Source organism: Cebidichthys violaceus, unplaced genomic scaffold (assembly GCF_023349555.1).
Source record: "Cebidichthys violaceus isolate CVI_PGR_0920_01 unplaced genomic scaffold, fCebVio1.0.p SCAF_57, whole genome shotgun sequence".
Lineage (NCBI taxonomy): Eukaryota > Metazoa > Chordata > Actinopteri > Perciformes > Stichaeidae > Cebidichthys > Cebidichthys violaceus.
In genome coordinates, this window is record NW_027176783.1 from 329,795 (window position 1) to 347,500 (window position 17,706).

Below are 17,706 nucleotides of genomic sequence, written 5' to 3' on the forward strand. Positions count from 1 at the left end.
CCCACCTAACATAGCACGAGCGCAGGGGCGGAGTAAGTCTCGCGAGATTTGAACTCCTCGGTCACACTGAGGCGTTCAGGGACTCGATCTGAGATCTGTAAAAAACACAACTGAACTGAAATGAACTCCAAAGAATCTGTTTCTGCTTTATTAACTATTAATACAGTGAATCACAAAGGGTTAATAGAACAAAATATGATCAAATAAAATAAGAAAAATTAATAAAACAATAAAATGTATGACTAATAGAGTAAAGAATTACATTAAAACAATATGAACTTACACAACAACACAAAACAAATGATGGTGGAGCAGAATTAAATATCACAACAGTGACCTTCATGTTTATTATTAACATCTGGACAGATTGAGTGTCTCTGATGCTTTTATTTTGTAGAAAGTCTCTTTACTAACAGATGTTCTTTAGTTTAGTAGATGTTCTAACTAAACTCTGTTCAACGGTTCAACTGAAAGAGACGAAGAAGAAGAAGAAGAAGAAGAAGAAGAAGAAGAAATCAGCTGGAAGCTTAGATTTAAACAGGAACAGCTTCCTGTTTCAGGGTCAAGAGTTTCACAATAAAAGCATCCCAGAACCAGCTGGAGTTAACTTTCTCACAGTAGAAACAGAAGGTTAGTCTAGAGTTAATATCAGCTGATCACAGTTTAAACCTCTTCTATCAATATTTACTGATCAATAATCAAACATTCTATATTTCACATGTGAATAAAATGAGATGTTTATATTGTTATTATTAAAATATAAACTACGTCAACATTTACTTTATTTACACTGGACATGTTTGTTTGTTTATTTATTTATACATAATAATAATTATAATTATATTAATTATTTCTTTCTACGCTGAGTCACATGATTACATGATTCGACTGAATTAGTTAAATATTAGGAATTACATTACATTACATTACAGTCATTTATCAGACGCTTTTATCCAAAGCGACTTACAATAAGTGCATCAACATTGGTAATCAAAAGAACTACTAGTCACCAGAAGTCATAAGTACATTTCCTTTAAACAAGCATCTAAGAGCCTGAAGCAGAGCATAACTCAGAGCCAAAGTACAGAAACAAGAGAAACAGTTAGTGCTATAAGTAATACGAATACAATAAGTGCAACAAGCTGGTATGAAAACAATAAGTGCAACAAGCTAGTATGAATACAATAAGTGGTGAGTGGAAGGCTCAGGGAAGCACTTCCACTTGCTTCCACTTGGAATGTTTGTAAACCTGAACAAAGTTCTATTGTTTTTTATTCTACTTTTTATTCCTGTGATGTTTAGAAACGTGCTTTCATATTCTATATTCAGAGGAAGTTTATCGTTCTGTTTGTTCATATGTTTCCTAAATGTCTTCATCAGCTGTTGAGGATGATGATGTCATGATGAACTAACAATGTTTGGCCTACGAACACTGGGGCTGATGGGAAATGGTGTTTGTTAAAAACATATGCATGTGATAGACAAACAGTAAATTACATGAACTGTTTATAAAAGTATAAGAAGTCAAAGAAAACAGACATCAGCTGATCTTCACTCTTTATTTCAGGTAAAGTTCAGACGGATGTTTTTGGGGATTAAAAAGCCCTTAAAGGTGAGAAAGTGTCCGACAGATGGGAAGAAGACAAGAAGAGATGACGGAGACACAAAGACAGAAACATCAGAGAAACGTCTCTGCGAGAATAAAAAAGGTCTCTTCAGTCCATCGTCTTCATTTATGAGAATAGAAATACATCAAATATTTAAACACAATGTTTAACAGCATTAAAAACACATCAGAGATCCAGAAGCTCACAGAATCACACTGAAAACACACAAGTCACCGTTCACCTCCATCTTAATTTAACATGATTATTTAACTGATGATAATTTATCCCTAATCCTGACCACCACATCCTACGTCCTGCTAAACCACCACCATCCTACGTCCTGCTAAACCACCACCATCCTACATCCTGCTAAACCACCACCATCCGGGTGAAATACAAATTTTCTTAGGGAGTCAGTGTCTTCAAAGTGCTTCACTTTGAGACAGAGGATGTAGTTTCTAAAGCTAATCAGTTACAGCACAATGCTAATCTTTGTGTAGCTTGTTAGTGGAAACCACATCGGAACCAGGAGACAAACCTCCTGTTCTTCAGAGCTTCATGTGTTAAAGCTGCATTCTCTCTAGTGTCCACCAGGGGGCGACTCCTCTGGTTGTATAGAAGTCTAGTCTAAAATGACTCTACTTCTCTCTTGATTTATTCCCTCAGTAAACATTGTAAACATGAGTTTATTGTCTCAATCTCTAGTTTACAGTCTTCTTCAATACAGCATGATGTTCATTTAGTACATTATGCTCCATTTAGAGTCAAACAGACCATAAAGCAGGGGATGCTTTAGGGGCGGGGCTACACGCTGATTGACAGGTCTCTACCAGAGACATATACGGCGTCTCTACATCACTCCTCCTCAGTCCATATATGGTCACTTCCTGTTCACTGGTTGCAACAAAGACAAGATGGGACCGGCAAAAGCATCGAACTCGAGGCTTCAAAATGTCCACAAACCGATGAGAGACATCATGACGACTACGTCCTCTTCTTATATTCAGTCTGTGGTCTGAACTCAGTGCTCAGTTATCCATCAATGTTTGGTCGCTGCTGTTAACTCTCAGTGTAAGCTAACGCTAAACAACAGCTAACGGTTAATACTTTGATGTTTTTGGTTTGGGTGTATTTTTTCACTTTTGATGTAGCTAAGCTAGCTCAAAGCTAATCTTTGTGTTACTACCTAGAACTGCTATGAATTATAAATTACAAAATGACAACACAACCTGTATAACTGCCAACAATGCATTGTGGGTAAAGTGTGATTCTGTGCAGCTTAGCGGCGTTCACCATGGTAACTAGCCAATGAGACGCGACCCTCTGCTGGCGGCCATCTTCATCTGTTTTTCACGAATGTCATCAGTCAGTGTTACTTTTATTAAGCTCCGCCCTCCTCTCTGGCCCCTTATTGGTCCACTGTCCTGTGAATCACTGATGTCTATCTCAGTCTCGGCTCTGATTGGTTCCGAGCATCGGCCTGTCAGAATGATGTCACACAGGTCATCTCGTCGGCCAGCTCGTCCTCGTCGCGGCCCGTTCTGATTGGCTCCTCGTCGCTGTAGAGTGCGGCGGGGTCGGCGTCGGCGCTGTTGAGCAAACCGTGGCTCCCGGTGCCGAGGAGGTCGCTGGCAGCCGACTCCATCTCGTCCACCGTCATGTGACACGCGTCGGCGATCTCCCGCTTCGCGAACGCCACGAATTTGGGATCCCGAGCGTAAAGACCGAGACCCTCCGAGATCAGAACCTGTAGAGACCAGCACAGAGAATCAGGGACTGTACGTCGTCTTTAAGTTACCGATCAATGTCAGCGATCAATCAATGTCTCCTCACCGCCTCCACCAGACTGTCTGCTGATCCTCGCTTCTCCGTCAGCTGAGCGCCAAGCTGTGAGGGAACTCTGAGGGTGGTGTAGGCTCTGTAGGGGGGAGGAGCTACAACCACAGTCACATGAGACGTTCAGATACATGACAACGACAACATGAAACAGCTGTTCAAGATCACATAACTATACTAGTATATAGTATACTATGTATTCATTCAGTATGTACTGCATTCTAATGTACTAGATACTACACACTCAATCAGTATGTATGCCACATATGATGCCGTTAGAATGCACATAACATTTATTTTTAGTTTAGTATGAATATTATAACAGAACCAATGACTTATTTATGTGTAAGAGGTTCACCTTTTTAAAACCAAGATTATTCTCTTATATATTATATGATATATTATCTATGTGTTTGTTCATCCTTCCTACCTGATGTCCCTGCAGGGCCACCGTACCAGGCCGGTCTGGGTGCTGCACCTGTCACATTGACACCTGATGGATGAATAGAGTTTAAGCTCAGTGTACCTTCTGTAGTTTATGCTTCACTGTTAGCATCGAGCCTACTGTTAGCATGGAAGCTACAATCACTTTATACAACACAGGGGATGCTACCTTGTTAGCACTGAGGCTTCTGGGACATATGAAACATCTCAGTTCTCCTCACCTCTTCCTGCACCTCCTTTCTTTCCATCTCCCCCTCCTCCCTCTCCTCCTCCTCCTCCTCCTCCCCCCCAGGGCGGGCTGCCTTCCTCCTCCACCAGGATGAGAGGAGCATAGAGGAGGCGACCGCGGCGAGGACAGGGGTTCGCCCAGGAGGCCGAGGAGGCTGCCGAGGATCGACCGGAGGAGTGACGAGACTCATAACTGCTAAATGTCTGCTGAGGAAGAGGAGGAGAGGAGGGTTACCTGTGTGTGTGTTACTGTGTGAGTGTTACCTGTGTGTGTGTGTGTGTGTGTGTGTGTGTTACTGTGTGCGTGTTACCTGTGTGTGTTACTGTGTGTGTTACTGTGTGTTACTGTGTGTGTGTGTGTGTGCGTGTGTGTTACCTGTGTGTGTTACTGTGTGTGTGTGTGTGTGTGTGTGTGTGTGCGTTACTGTGTGCGTATTACCTGTGTGTGTTACTGTGTGTGTTACTGTGTGCGTATTACCTGTGTGTGTTACTGTGTGTGTTACTGTGTGTGTGTGTGTGTGTGTGTGTGTGTGTGTGTGTTACTGTGTGTGTGTTACCTGTGTGCGTGTTACCTGTGTGTGTTACTGTGTGTGTTACTGTGTGTGTTACCTGTGTGTGTGTGTGTGTGTGTGTGTGTGTGTGTGTGTGTGTTACTGTGTGAGTGTGTTACTGTGTGTGTGTGTGTGTGTGTGTGTGTGTTACCTGTGTGTGTGTTACTGTGTGTGTGTGTGTGTGTGTTACTGTGTGTGTGTGTTACTGTGTGTGTGTTACCTGTGTGCGTGTTACCTGTGTGTGTTACTGTGTGTGTGTGTGTGTGTGTGTGTGTGTGTGTGTGTGTGTGTGTGTGTTACTGTGTGCGTGTTACCTGTGTGTGTTACTGTGTGTGTGTTACTGTGTGTGTGTGTGTGTGTGTGTGTGTGTGTGTGTGTGTGTGTGTGTGTTACTGTGTGTGTGTGTTACCTGTGTGCGTGTGCGGCGGGGTGGTGAGGTGGGGTGGTAGGTTCCTGGGATCGGCAGGTCGTCACTGCTTCCCTGTCTCCTCAAACACTGGATGTTGAACGATGGTTTCCGACCTGACAGACGACAACGAAACAGACGCAGCCGCTCACCTGTTAGAGTTTACTGATACAACGATGGCCGACAGTAATGAATGAATCTTCAAACAACGTAACTTTAAATGTGGGATGAGAAAATGAGATTTAATGTTAAAATGTGACACATCATCTCTGTAATCTCTTCTCATCTCGTCGGGTTTTATTTGGTTAACTGTGACATCACAGCATGACATCATCAGGTAGAACCTGTGGGCGTGGCAGGAAGTAGGCGTCTCCGGGTTGTCCTCCTGGCCTCGCTGTATCCGTTACCGTAGCTACTGTTGGAGTAGGGGGCGTGGCCATCGTAGTGGTCTCTGTACAGAGGAAGCTCGTCAGGGTGACGTCTGCAACACAGAGAGGTGTCTATCTGAGTCCGTACCTGTCTGTGTGTCTCTGTGTGTACCTGTCTGTGTGTGTACCTGTCTGTCTGTCTCTGTGTGTACCTGTCTGTGTGTGTACCTGTCTGTCTGTCTCTCTGCGTACCTGTCTCTGGAGCTGATGCTGTCGTTGTCCTCCTCTCTGCTGTAGTAACCCTGCTCTCCGTACGTCTCCATGTCTCCGTTCCTCCAGTATCGGTCCCTCGAGTCCCTCCTGCAGAATGAAAGATTTTGATTGGCTGAGACGAGGAAGTGACACAAGCTGCAGTTCATCCAATGACCACTAGAGGGACGGGCTATCATGGGGTCAGCAGCCTCTAGTGGCCGTTACAGGAACTGCATCATGTTCGTCTGTCGTATTAAAAGAGAATATTTATCACTTTTATAGACTACCAGCCTCATCTTGTTATCAGTTCTTAAGTCATAAACACAGAAGAGAACATTATTAAAATTATTAAAATATTTAAATTCAGATTTAGAAAATTAAAAATGTTCCGTAAACTAAACTTACTGAGTCCAACAAGTCTCATCTTTATTTACCAATACTAATACTACAGTACTATCAGTACCTGGTGTGTTTGTGGTAATATTAACATTAATACTACAGTACTATCAGTACCTGGTGTGTTTGTGGTAATATTAACATTAATACTACAGTACTATCAGTACCTGGTGTGTTTGTGGTGTGCTGGTCTCTTGTGGTCTCCGGTCTTCGCTGACGGTCGGCGGTGATGATGAACGTTAAAAGACAACCTCGTGTTGTTTTCACGCCGAAGATGTTCTTCGTGTTCGCTGCCGTTCGGCATCTTAGTGAGAGAACCGACCCGGTGGATCAGACCTCCGTTAGACACGCCGCCGTCTCCAACCGGTCCACCGGGACCTGCAGGGAGACCGGCTGTTATGATAAATGAAAGACAACCCACCAGAGAACCGGTTTACCTGCTGAGGACACTTTATTCTCCTGCTCCTTTAACAGAGTTTCTTCTTCGTGTACTTTGTCATTAACTGACAGCTGTAACGTTTTCCTTCAGCTTGTTTTGTCAAAATTATTTTCTTATTCATACGTTTTGAGCATTCAGACTCTTTAACGCGTTTCACCTCCGCCCTTCAGATTGACGGATTCAAAGATGAAACATTCGAGCTGCTAAAGATTTCTACATGAATCATTAATTCATTCATTCATTCATTAAATGAATATCTTTTTATGTTGTTTTTAATACTTTCACATCAGTCGAGTAATAATAAACTGATGCCTTAATTAGTAGTTGAGTATTTTTCCTTCCATATAAACGTCCTGTTCCTCTGATGTCTGATAATAACTAACATCTCTCGTAACCATGGTAACACGTAGAGTCACATGACTGTTTACCGGTGGGCGTCATCAGAACGGAGCCTCGGCGGTCTCTCTCCGGTCCGGCGCCGTCGTCCCCCTGAAGAGACAGATCAGCTGTTTACAGACGGACAGATGGACACGTGGATGTCACTCACTCACAGTCACGTGGATTCATTAATATAAAGACCTGATCCTCCAGGTCCTCGTCCTCCAGTATGACCTCGTCCCCGTCCTCCAGGTCCTCGTTCAGAGCCAGACGCATCTCTGGACCCAGATCCTGCAGAGTCTTCAGACCGGCTTTACACAGCTGCAAACACACACACACACACACACACACACACACACACACACTCTGTTTAACCTGGGGCGACCGTGGCAAGGTTGACGGTTCCATCCTTGGATTTGACGTGTCCTGTGGTGAAGTGTCCCTGAGCAAGACGCTGAACCCCTAACTAGGGGCATCCCTGCTGTATTATGGAGCACTGTAGTGTTTGACAGACAGACAGAGAGACAGACAGACAGACCTGAACAGCAGACGGGTTGGTGGTGTCAGCCTCTCCGGCCAGATCTCCTTTCTCTTTCCTCTTCCTGAACTTCCTGAAGTAATCCTGAATCAGGAAAGTCGCATAAAACTTCCCGACTGTCACTTCCTCCTCTGTAGGACGACACAGAGCTCAGTCAGCAGAAGTACTGCTAGTATTTACTCAAGTATTAGTGGTACTTGTTGTACTGTTCATAGTAAATATTGTAGTATTAGTAGTGTTTCTTGTAGTATAGGTGGTATTTCTTATAATGTTTCTTGTAGTACTAGCAGTGTTTGTAGTAATATTAGTAATATTTCTTGTGATACTAGTAGTATTAGTAGTGTTTCTTGTAGTACTAGTAGTGTTTGTAGTAGTGTTAGTAGTATTGCTGGTGGTACTAGTAGTGTTTGTAGTAGTATTAGTAGTTTCTTGTAGTACTAGTAGAGTTTGTAGTAGTGTTAATAGTATTTTGTGTTATACTAGTAGTATTAGTAGTGTTTCTTGTAGTACTAGTAGAGTTTGTAGTAGTGTTAGTAGTATTTTGTGTTATACTAGTAGTGTTAGTAGTGTTTCTTGTAGTACTAGTAGTGTTTGTAGTAGTGTTAGTAGTATTGCTGGTGGTACTAGTAGTGTTTGTAGTAGTATTAGTAGTTTATTGTAGTACTAGTAGAGTTTGTAGTAGTATTAGTAGTGTTTATTGTAGTACTAGTGGTGTTAGTAGTGTTTCTTGTAGTACTAGTAGCGTTTGTAGTAGTGTTAGCAGTATTTTGTGTTATACTAGTAGTGTTAGTAGTGTTTCTTGTAGTACGAGTAGTGTTTGTAGTAGTGTTAGTAGTATTTTGTGTTATACTAGTAGTATTAGTAGTGTTTCTTGTAGTATAGGTGGTATTTCTTATAGTGTTTCTTGTTGTACTAGCAGTGTTTGTAGTAGTATTAGTAATATTTCTTGTGATACTAGTAGTATTAGTAGTGTTTCTTGTAGTACTAGTAGTGTTTGTAGTAGTGTTAGTAGTATTGCTGGTGGTATTAGTAGTGTTTGTAGTAGTATTAGTAGTTTATTGTAGTACTAGTGGTGTTAGTAGTGTTTCTTGTAGTACTAGTAGAGTTTGTAGTAGTGTTAGTAGTATTTCGTGTTATACTAGTAGTATTAGTAGTGTTTCTTGTAGTATGAGTAGTGTTTGTAGTAGTGTTAGTAGTATTTTGTGTTATACTAGTAGTGTTAGTAGTGTTTCTTGTAGTACTAGTAGTGTTTGTAGTAGTGTTAGTAGTATTTTGTGTGATACTAGTAGTGTTAGTAGTGTTTCTTGTAGTACGAGTAGTGTTTGTAGTAGTGTTAGTAGTATTTTGTGTTATACTAGTAGTGTTAGTAGTGTTTCTTGTAGTACTAGTAGTGTTTGTAGTAGTGTTAGTAGTATTTCGTGTGATACTAGTAGTGTTAGTAGTGTTTCTTGTAGCACTAGTAGTGTTTGTAGTAGTGTTAGTAGTATTTATTTTGTGTTATACTAGTAGTGTTAGTAGTGTTTCTTGTAGTACGAGTAGTGTTTGCAGCAATGCTAGTATTGGTTGTTGTAGTATAGTAGTGTTTGTAGTAGTGTTAGTAGTATTGCTGGTGGTACTAGTAGTGTTTGTAGTAGTATTAGTAGTTTATTGTAGTACTAGTAGTGTTTGTAGTAGTATTAGTAGTGTTTATTGTAGTACTAGTGGTGTTAGTAGTGTTTATTGTAGTACTAGTAGAGTTTGTAGTAGTTTTAGTAGTGTTTATTGTAGTACTAGTAGAGTTTGTAGTAGTTTTAGTAGTGTTTATTGTAGTACTAGTAGAGTTTGTAGTATTATTAGTAATATTTCTTGTGATACTAGTAGTATTAGTAGTGTTTCTTGTAGTACTAGTTATGTTTGTAGTTGTGGTACTTGTGTTTGTTGTGTGTGTGTATTGTTGTTGTACTATCGTACTATCGGTAGTATTAGTACCTTCATGTGGTGGTATTACTTCATCCAGTAGTTTTGGTTTCATTCGCTTCCAGATCTTCTTGATGATCCCCCTCAGCTCCTCGTTCTCCTGGTCAGGGTTACCTAGCAACAGTGAGCGGGGCCACATATAAGTTATGATGATGCTGCGTTCAGGAACCATCGGAGTTATCAGTTCCTGTAGACGGCTGAGATGTGAGTATGAAGGGAATCTGTGACATATTCGACAATCATGAGCGCCATACTAATACATACTACATACTAACATACTAACATACTTAAATACTAACATACTTAAATACTTAGATACTAACATACTAACATACTTAAATACTAACATACTTAAATACTTACATACTAACATACTAACATACTTTCATACTAACATACTAACAAACATACTAACATACTAATATACTTACATACTAACAAACTAACATAATAATATACTAACATACTAACATTCTAACATACTAACATACTAATATACTAACATACTAACATTCTAACATACAAACATACTAATATACTAACATACTTTTATCCGAACATACTAACATACTACCATACTAACATACTAATATACTAACATACTTAAATACTAACATACTTAAATACTAACATACTAACATACTTAAATACTAACATACTAACATACTTACATTTACATACTTACATACTAACATACTAACATAATTACATACTTACATACTAACATACTTTCATACTTTCATACTAACATACTAACATACTAACAAACATACTAACATACTAATATATTTACATACTAACAAACTAACATAATAATATACTAACATACTAACATTCTAACATACAAACATACTAACATACTAACATTCTAACATACAAACATACTAATATACTAACATACTTTCATCCTAACATACAAACATACTAATATACTAACATACTTAAATACTAACATACTTAAATACTAACATACTTAAATACTAACATACTAACATACTAACATACTTACATTTACATACTTACATACTAACATACTAACATACTTTCATCCTAACATACTAATACACTAACATACTTACATACTAACATACTAACATACTTTCATCCTAACATACTAATACACTAACATACTTCCATACTAACATACTAACATACTAATACACTAACATACTGAAATACTTTCTACTATGTACAGACAGTGATTGTTTAGATTCTCAATAATAACATAGGAAATACTTATCTGGCCAGTTTATCCAAATAACACTACAATCTGTTATCTCCACATGTAGGTATTAAACACTTAATGAAATGAACAGACGACCAATCAGATACCTTCAGTCTTGATCTTGAGGGCGGTGCGAACCAGAGCAAAGAGCGTGGCGTTAAAGGTCACCATCCCGTCAGCGTTCAGAGGCATGTTCATCGCTACGAGGCGCTGAGGAAGAAGAAGAGGAAGAAGAAGAGGAGGAACAGGAAGACGAAGAAAAAGAGGAACAGGAAGAGGAAAAATAAGTGGAAGAGAAAGAGGAAGACGAAGAGGAATGTTCACATATTATGGGATGTCAGTGTGTCTTTAATCTACTGACACAGATAACTTAACTAACTAACTATCTGACAGCTTCTTTACAAATTAAGATTTCACACAAAACAAACTATTTTTTTACAATACATTAAAGGAGAATAATGAGCTGATTAATCCATAACCAAAAGATTCATTAATTAAGAGTTCAAAATGAGCTCCAGCAGTAAAATCCTGCTTTTACATTAATGAATGAGTATTAACCATTTTAAATTGTAATATACAGTACATTTCAGAGTTTTATAGCCTGATATGAATAAAAGTAGAGGACCCACATCAGAGCCCTGTGGGACACCACAGGAATAAATAACCATGAAGTTGACGTTAGATTGTTCTTTCATATGTGTTTTTATAATACCTAAAGTATTTATATATATATATATATATTACCTTACAAGCCACTCTGTGAGGACAGAGCTTCCCAAAACCCAGAGGAGGCTGGATCCTCCTGAGCAGAGCCACAACGTCCAGGTGTTTTATACGACCCCTGAAGGAAGAGAACATAATACAATAACTAATAATAATACAATATAATAATATAACAAAACTAAATATAATCTAATGTCATCTGAGCCACTACTTTACATAAGTAAAATTAGCACAATATCAAAATACTCCATTACAAGTAAAACTACTGAATTCAATATTTTGCATACAGAAATATTACCAACAAAAAACCATGCTTCCAGTCTTTGTGCTAAGCTAGGCTAGCAGTTTACCTCTGCCTCCAGTCTTTGTGCTAAGCTAGGCTAACAGTTTACTTCTACTTCCAGTCTTTGTGCTAAGCTAGGCTAACAGTTTACCTCTGCTTCCAGTCTTTGTGCCAAGCTAGGCTAACAGTTTACTTCTGCTTCCAGTCTTTGTGCTAAGCTAGACTAGCAGTTTACCTCTGCTTCCAGTCTTTGTGCCAAGCTAGGCTAACAGTTTACTTCTGCTTCCAGTCTTTGTGCTAAGCTAGGCTAACAGTTTACTTCTGCTTCCAGTCTTTGTGCTAAGCTAGGCTAACAGTTTACCTCTGCTTCCAGTCTTTGTGCCAAGCTAGGCTAACAGTTTACTTCTGCTTCCAGTCTTTGTGCTAAGCTAGGCTAGCAGTTTACCTCTGCTTCCAGTCTTTGTGCTAAGCTAGGCTAAGAACAAACATACTTGGCCTCTGGATCGTATTCAGACCAGATCCTCTTGAACTCGTCCAGATGATGCGGTCCGAGAATCGACCAATCACGTGTCAGATAGTCAAAGTTGTCCATGATGACGGCAACGAACAGATTAATGATCTGAAGGACACACAAGCAGTCAGTGTGTGTGTATGTGTGTGTGTGTGTGTGTGTGTGTGTGTGTGTTCTCACCAGAAAAGCACACAACATGAAGAAGCTGATAAAGTAAACAATGGCAAAGTTGCTTCCACAGCTGAACTCTTCTCCTGGTTCGTAGTCAGACTCGGGGTCACAACGTTTACCTGGAAGACTGGCCAACATGATCTCCTGCCACGCCTCACCTGTCGCACACCTGCACACACACACACACACACACACACACACACACACACACACACACGCATGTGATTATTTACATGATATTATAATATTTTATATTTAATTGAATAGTTCTTGAAGTTGTTGAGAAATATTCAAAACAGAACTCTGACTACACTACCCACAATGCCCCTGGATAATGTCTTTCAATAGAGTTCAGTTGTCACAATCAGAGACGAAGAGGAGGAGGAAGAGGAAGAGGAAGAGAAAGAGGATCTGACCTGAAGAGGAGGAGGACTGCCTGAGGAAATGTCTGGAAGTTGTTGTTTCTGTTGATCTGAGTGAGATCCTGCATCGCTACCTTCCCAAACGTCTGATAGAGAGACAGGGACAGAGAGACAAAGAGACAAAGAAACAGAGAGAGAGAGAGAGAGAGAGAGAGAGAGAGAGAGAGAGAGATCTGGTTCTTTAATGTTCTCCTGTTCTTCACGTGTTAAAGCTGCATTCTCTCTAGTGTCCACCAGGGGGCGACTCCTCTGGTTGTATAGAAGTCTAGTCTAAAATGACTCTACTTCTCTCTTGATTTATTCCCTCAGTAAACATTGTAAACATGAGTTTATGGTCTCAATCTCTAGTTTACAGTCTTCTTCAATACAGCATGATGTTCATTTAGTACATTATGCTCCATTTAGAGTCAAACACACCATAAAGCAGGGGATACTTTAGGGGCGGGGCTACACGCTGATTGACAGGTGTCCCCTGCAGCTTCACCTGAGCTCACCTGCATCCCGATGACGGCGTAGATGAAGAAGATCATGGCGATGAGCAGAGCAACGTACGGCAATGCCTGAAGACAGACAGGAAGAGGTTAGACTGGTGCTCACTTTGGCCCCACCCCCCAGCGTTAGCCCCGCCCTTGACCTGCAGTGATTTGATGAAAGTCCACAGCAAGGTACGAATCCCCTCCCCTTTACTCAGCAGCTTGACCAAGCGCATCACTCGAAACAGACGAAAGAAGGTGATCGACACCCGAGAGCTGTCCTCCCCACTCTGAGAGACAGACAGGGAAACAGGGAGGAAGACAGGGAGGAAGACAGGGAGACAGACAGGGAGGAAGACAGGGAGACAGACAGGGAGAGATCATTATTATTAATCAATGTGAACTCAAACTTTACAAAGTAAAACAAAGTAAAAAGCTGACAGAAATGTGTTGATGGACTCGTCTTATAAAATATTATTTTATTATTATATCATATTTTAATAAAATATGATATAATAATATTATAATATATAATTAATATATTATATAATATATTAATATTAATATAATATATAAATACATAAATATATCAATATATATATTATATTATATTATTATTATATCATATTTTAATATAATATATCAATTATATAATATATGAATATATTATATTCATATATTATATTTTATTAATGGTGTTTGTGTTGCGTTCGAGGACTCACACTGAACTCGGTGACCACGATGTCGACGACGCTGCCGACCACGATGAGAGCGTCGAAGGAGTTCCAGGCGTCCACGAAGTAATGCTGCAGAGAAAAGAGTCATTAAAGACCAGAGCCTTCATGGACCAGGACCACGTCCTCTTGGACCAGGACCACATCCTCATAGACCAGGACCACGTCCTCATAGACCAGGTCCAGGTTCTCTTAGACCAGGACCACATCCTCATAGACCAGGACCACGTCCACATAGACCAGGACCCCATCAGGTCATTCATGAAGTATTTATCTGTCTGAACCTTTTCAAAGAATGAAACTATTTATATTTGTGTTTTTAAAGTTTTCCAGTTCCAGTAGGAACCAATGGGTCACAGACAAGAAGTCAGACAGTATTAAGAGATGGACCAACGTGTTTTGATCAAACCAACAGGGAATAGAATATGTGTGATTGATATGTTTAATTGGAGCTCTAGGAGACCTCAGAGGGTGCGTTTGTTTTGCTCACCCTGAGTCTGAGAGCCAGCAGCTTCAGCAGCATCTCTGCGGTGAAGAGTCCGGTGAACACCATGTTCAGGATGTCCATGATGTGGCTGAACTTCTTCGACTGTTCGTAGTGCTGCAGCACAGAAACACAGTCATCACTTCATCATACTTGTATTAGTATTCAGAGGAAACAGGAAGCAGGAAGTGAACGTGTTTACCTGAACAGCCAGAGTGACGGTGTTGAGCAGGATGAGCACAAACATGATGTACTCAAATCCTGTGGAGTTGATGATGGACCAGAACTTATACTGAACCGGATTTTTTGGGATGTAAAGTTTCAGTGGCTGAGCCTTCAGAGCGTACTCAACACACTGACGCTGTGGAGACAGAGAGTCAACATGTACTACTGTACTAACAGAGTGTACTCAACATGTACTACTGTACTAACAGAGTGTACTCAACACGTACTACTGTACTAACAGAGTGTACTCAACACATACTACTGTACTAACAGAGTGTACTCAACATGTACTACTGTACTAACAGAGCGTACTCAACACATACTACTGTACTAACAGAGCGTACTCAACATGTACTACTGTACTAACAGAGTGTACTCAACACGTACTACTGTACTAACAGAGTGTACTCAACACATACTACTGTACTAACAGAGTGTACTCAACATGTACTACTGTACTAACAGAGCGTACTCAACACATACTACTGTACTAACAGAGTGTACTCAACACATACTACTGTACTAACAGAGTGTACTCAACACACTGACGCTGTGGAGACAGAGAGACAACATGTACTACTGTACTAACAGAGTGTACTCAACACATACTACTGTACTAACAGAGCGTACTCAACATGTACTACTGTACTAACAGAGTGTACTCAACACGTACTACTGTACTAACAGAGTGTACTCAACACATACTACTGTACTAACAGAGTGTACTCAACACATACTACTGTACTAACAGAGCGTACTCAACATGTACTACTGTACTAACAGAGCGTACTCAACACATACTACTGTACTAACAGAGTGTACTCAACACATACTACTGTACTAACAGAGTGTACTCAACATGTACTACTGTACTAACAGAGCGTACTCAACACATACTACTGTACTAACAGAGTGTACTCAACACATACTACTGTACTAACAGAGTGTACTCAACATGTACTACTGTACTAACAGAGTGTACTCAACACATACTACTGTACTAACAGAGTGTACTCAACACACTGACGCTGTGGAGACAGAGTCAACATGTACTACTGTACTAACAGAGCGTACTCAACACGTACTACTGTACTAACAGAGTGTACTCAACACATACTACTGTACTAACAGAGTGTACTCAACATGTACTACTGTACTAACAGAGCGTACTCAACACATACTACTGTACTAACAGAGTGTACTCAACACATACTACTGTACTAACAGAGTGTACTCAACATGTACTACTGTACTAACAGAGTGTACTCAACACATACTACTGTACTAACAGAGTGTACTCAACACACTGACGCTGTGGAGACAGAGTCAACATGTACTACTGTACTAACAGAGCGTACTCAACACGTACTACTGTACTAACAGAGTGTACTCAACACATACTACTGTACTAACAGAGTGTACTCAACATGTACTACTGTACTAACAGAGCGTACTCAAAACGTACTACTGTACTAACAGAGTGTACTCAACATGTACTACTGTACTAACAAAGGTTAGTACTCTCAGTTCTTTTGGTGGAAGGACATCAGAGACATTGATGTCCTCAGGTTGACATCTGTAACCACAGAAGAAGAGGATCTTCCTGTCTCCGTCCTACCTGGTTCTTGTCCAGCTCACAGTTCTTGTACTCCTGCTCTCCCTGCTCTCTGAAGGTGATGATGACGAAGCCCACAAAGATGTTCATCATGAAGAAGGCGATTATGATGATGTAGACGATGAAGAAGATGGAGATCTCCACTCGGTAGTTGTAGATGGGTCCAGAGTTCTCCCCGTTAGCGTCGATGGCTTTATACAGCAGCCTGCAGGGAGAGGGTTAAACATCTCATGTGACCTACTTCACTTGTTTTGTCTCTGTTAATAAAGTTTGTTTGAAGACTCACGCGGGCCAGCCCTCGAAGGTGGAGACGGTGAACAGCGCCATCATCCCCATCAACACGTTGTCAAAGTTAAAGTCACTGTTCAGCCAGATCCTCTCTCTGACCATCGGGTGGTTCACATCTCCATCTTTATACACCACGAAGGTCCCTCTGAACACACACACACACACACACACACACACACACACACACATCCACACACACACACACACACACACACACACACACACACACACATCCACACACACACACACACACACACACACACATACACACACACACACACACATCCACACACACACATCCACACACACAGGTGTCAGTAGTATTTCAAACTGAAGATCCAGGTTGAAGAATGAAACACTTACTTGCACTGTTCAGGAGTGTGTTTGGCTTCGTCTGTGCAGCGATAGAATTTACCCTGAAACACAAAAGCAGGAAATATTATTTCTGGTAAAAAAATAAAAGAGCAACAACATCTGGACTCAACTGAAGGCAGAAATAAAACCAGCTGAACAGAACTAAGATAAGATAATAACCTATTATATATCTAATAACATAACCTGCCCCACGTGTCTTGTTGGTGGTCCTGCTCCACGTGTCTTGTTGGTGGTCCTGCTTCACGTGTCTTGTAGGTGGTCCGGCTGACTCCTGCTCCACGTGTCTTGCCGGTGGTCCGGCTGACTCCTGCTCCACGTGTCTTGTTGGTGGTCCTGCTTCACGTGTCTTGTTGGTGGTCCTGCTTCACGTGTCTTGTTGGTGGTCCTGCTTCACGTGTCTTTTTGGTGGTCCTGCTCCACGTGTTTGTTGGTGGTCCTGCTTCACGTGTCTTGTTGGTGGTCCTGCTCCACGTGTTTGTTGGTGGTCCTGCTTCACGTGTCTTGTTGGTGGTCCTGCTTCACGTGTCTTGTTGGTGGTCCTGCTCAACGTGTCTTGTTGGTGGTCCTGCTCCACGTGTGTTGTAGGTGGTCCGGCTGACTCCTGCTCCACGTGTCTTGTTGGTGATCCTGCTCCACGTGTCTTGCCGGTGGTCCGGCTGACTCCTGCTCCACGTGTCTTGTTGGTGGTCCTGCTCCACGTGTCTTGCCGGTGGTCCGGCTGACTCCTGCTCCACGTGTCTTGTTGGTGGTCCTGCTTCACGTGTCTTGCCGGTGGTCC

The 17,706-nt window shown here is 41.0% G+C and overlaps 1 protein-coding gene across 1 annotated transcript in view; it reads right to left on the reverse strand.

Annotated features, from left to right (window-relative positions):
• Window positions 1-2,360: 2,360 nt before the first annotated feature.
• Window positions 2,361-17,706, reverse strand: part of cacna1fb (calcium channel, voltage-dependent, L type, alpha 1F subunit) — a 39,569-nt gene continuing 24,223 nt past the window's right edge. The window contains exons 26-49 of the mRNA XM_068732099.1: window positions 16,917-16,969; window positions 16,552-16,698; window positions 16,269-16,470; window positions 14,628-14,786; window positions 14,432-14,542; window positions 13,930-14,013; window positions 13,369-13,497; window positions 13,229-13,294; window positions 12,729-12,820; window positions 12,322-12,481; window positions 12,122-12,249; window positions 11,369-11,465; window positions 10,732-10,834; window positions 9,412-9,513; window positions 7,450-7,574; window positions 7,107-7,226; window positions 6,956-7,016; window positions 6,256-6,466; window positions 5,693-5,800; window positions 5,417-5,553; window positions 5,076-5,188; window positions 4,109-4,319; window positions 3,441-3,541; window positions 2,361-3,354 (exon numbers count right to left, since the gene is read on the reverse strand). Coding sequence (XP_068588200.1) covers window positions 3,091-3,354; window positions 3,441-3,541; window positions 4,109-4,319; window positions 5,076-5,188; window positions 5,417-5,553; window positions 5,693-5,800; window positions 6,256-6,466; window positions 6,956-7,016; window positions 7,107-7,226; window positions 7,450-7,574; window positions 9,412-9,513; window positions 10,732-10,834; window positions 11,369-11,465; window positions 12,122-12,249; window positions 12,322-12,481; window positions 12,729-12,820; window positions 13,229-13,294; window positions 13,369-13,497; window positions 13,930-14,013; window positions 14,432-14,542; window positions 14,628-14,786; window positions 16,269-16,470; window positions 16,552-16,698; window positions 16,917-16,969 — 3,084 coding nt within the window. The 3' untranslated portion in view covers window positions 2,361-3,090. The remainder of the gene's footprint in view (window positions 3,355-3,440; window positions 3,542-4,108; window positions 4,320-5,075; window positions 5,189-5,416; window positions 5,554-5,692; window positions 5,801-6,255; window positions 6,467-6,955; window positions 7,017-7,106; window positions 7,227-7,449; window positions 7,575-9,411; window positions 9,514-10,731; window positions 10,835-11,368; window positions 11,466-12,121; window positions 12,250-12,321; window positions 12,482-12,728; window positions 12,821-13,228; window positions 13,295-13,368; window positions 13,498-13,929; window positions 14,014-14,431; window positions 14,543-14,627; window positions 14,787-16,268; window positions 16,471-16,551; window positions 16,699-16,916; window positions 16,970-17,706) is intronic.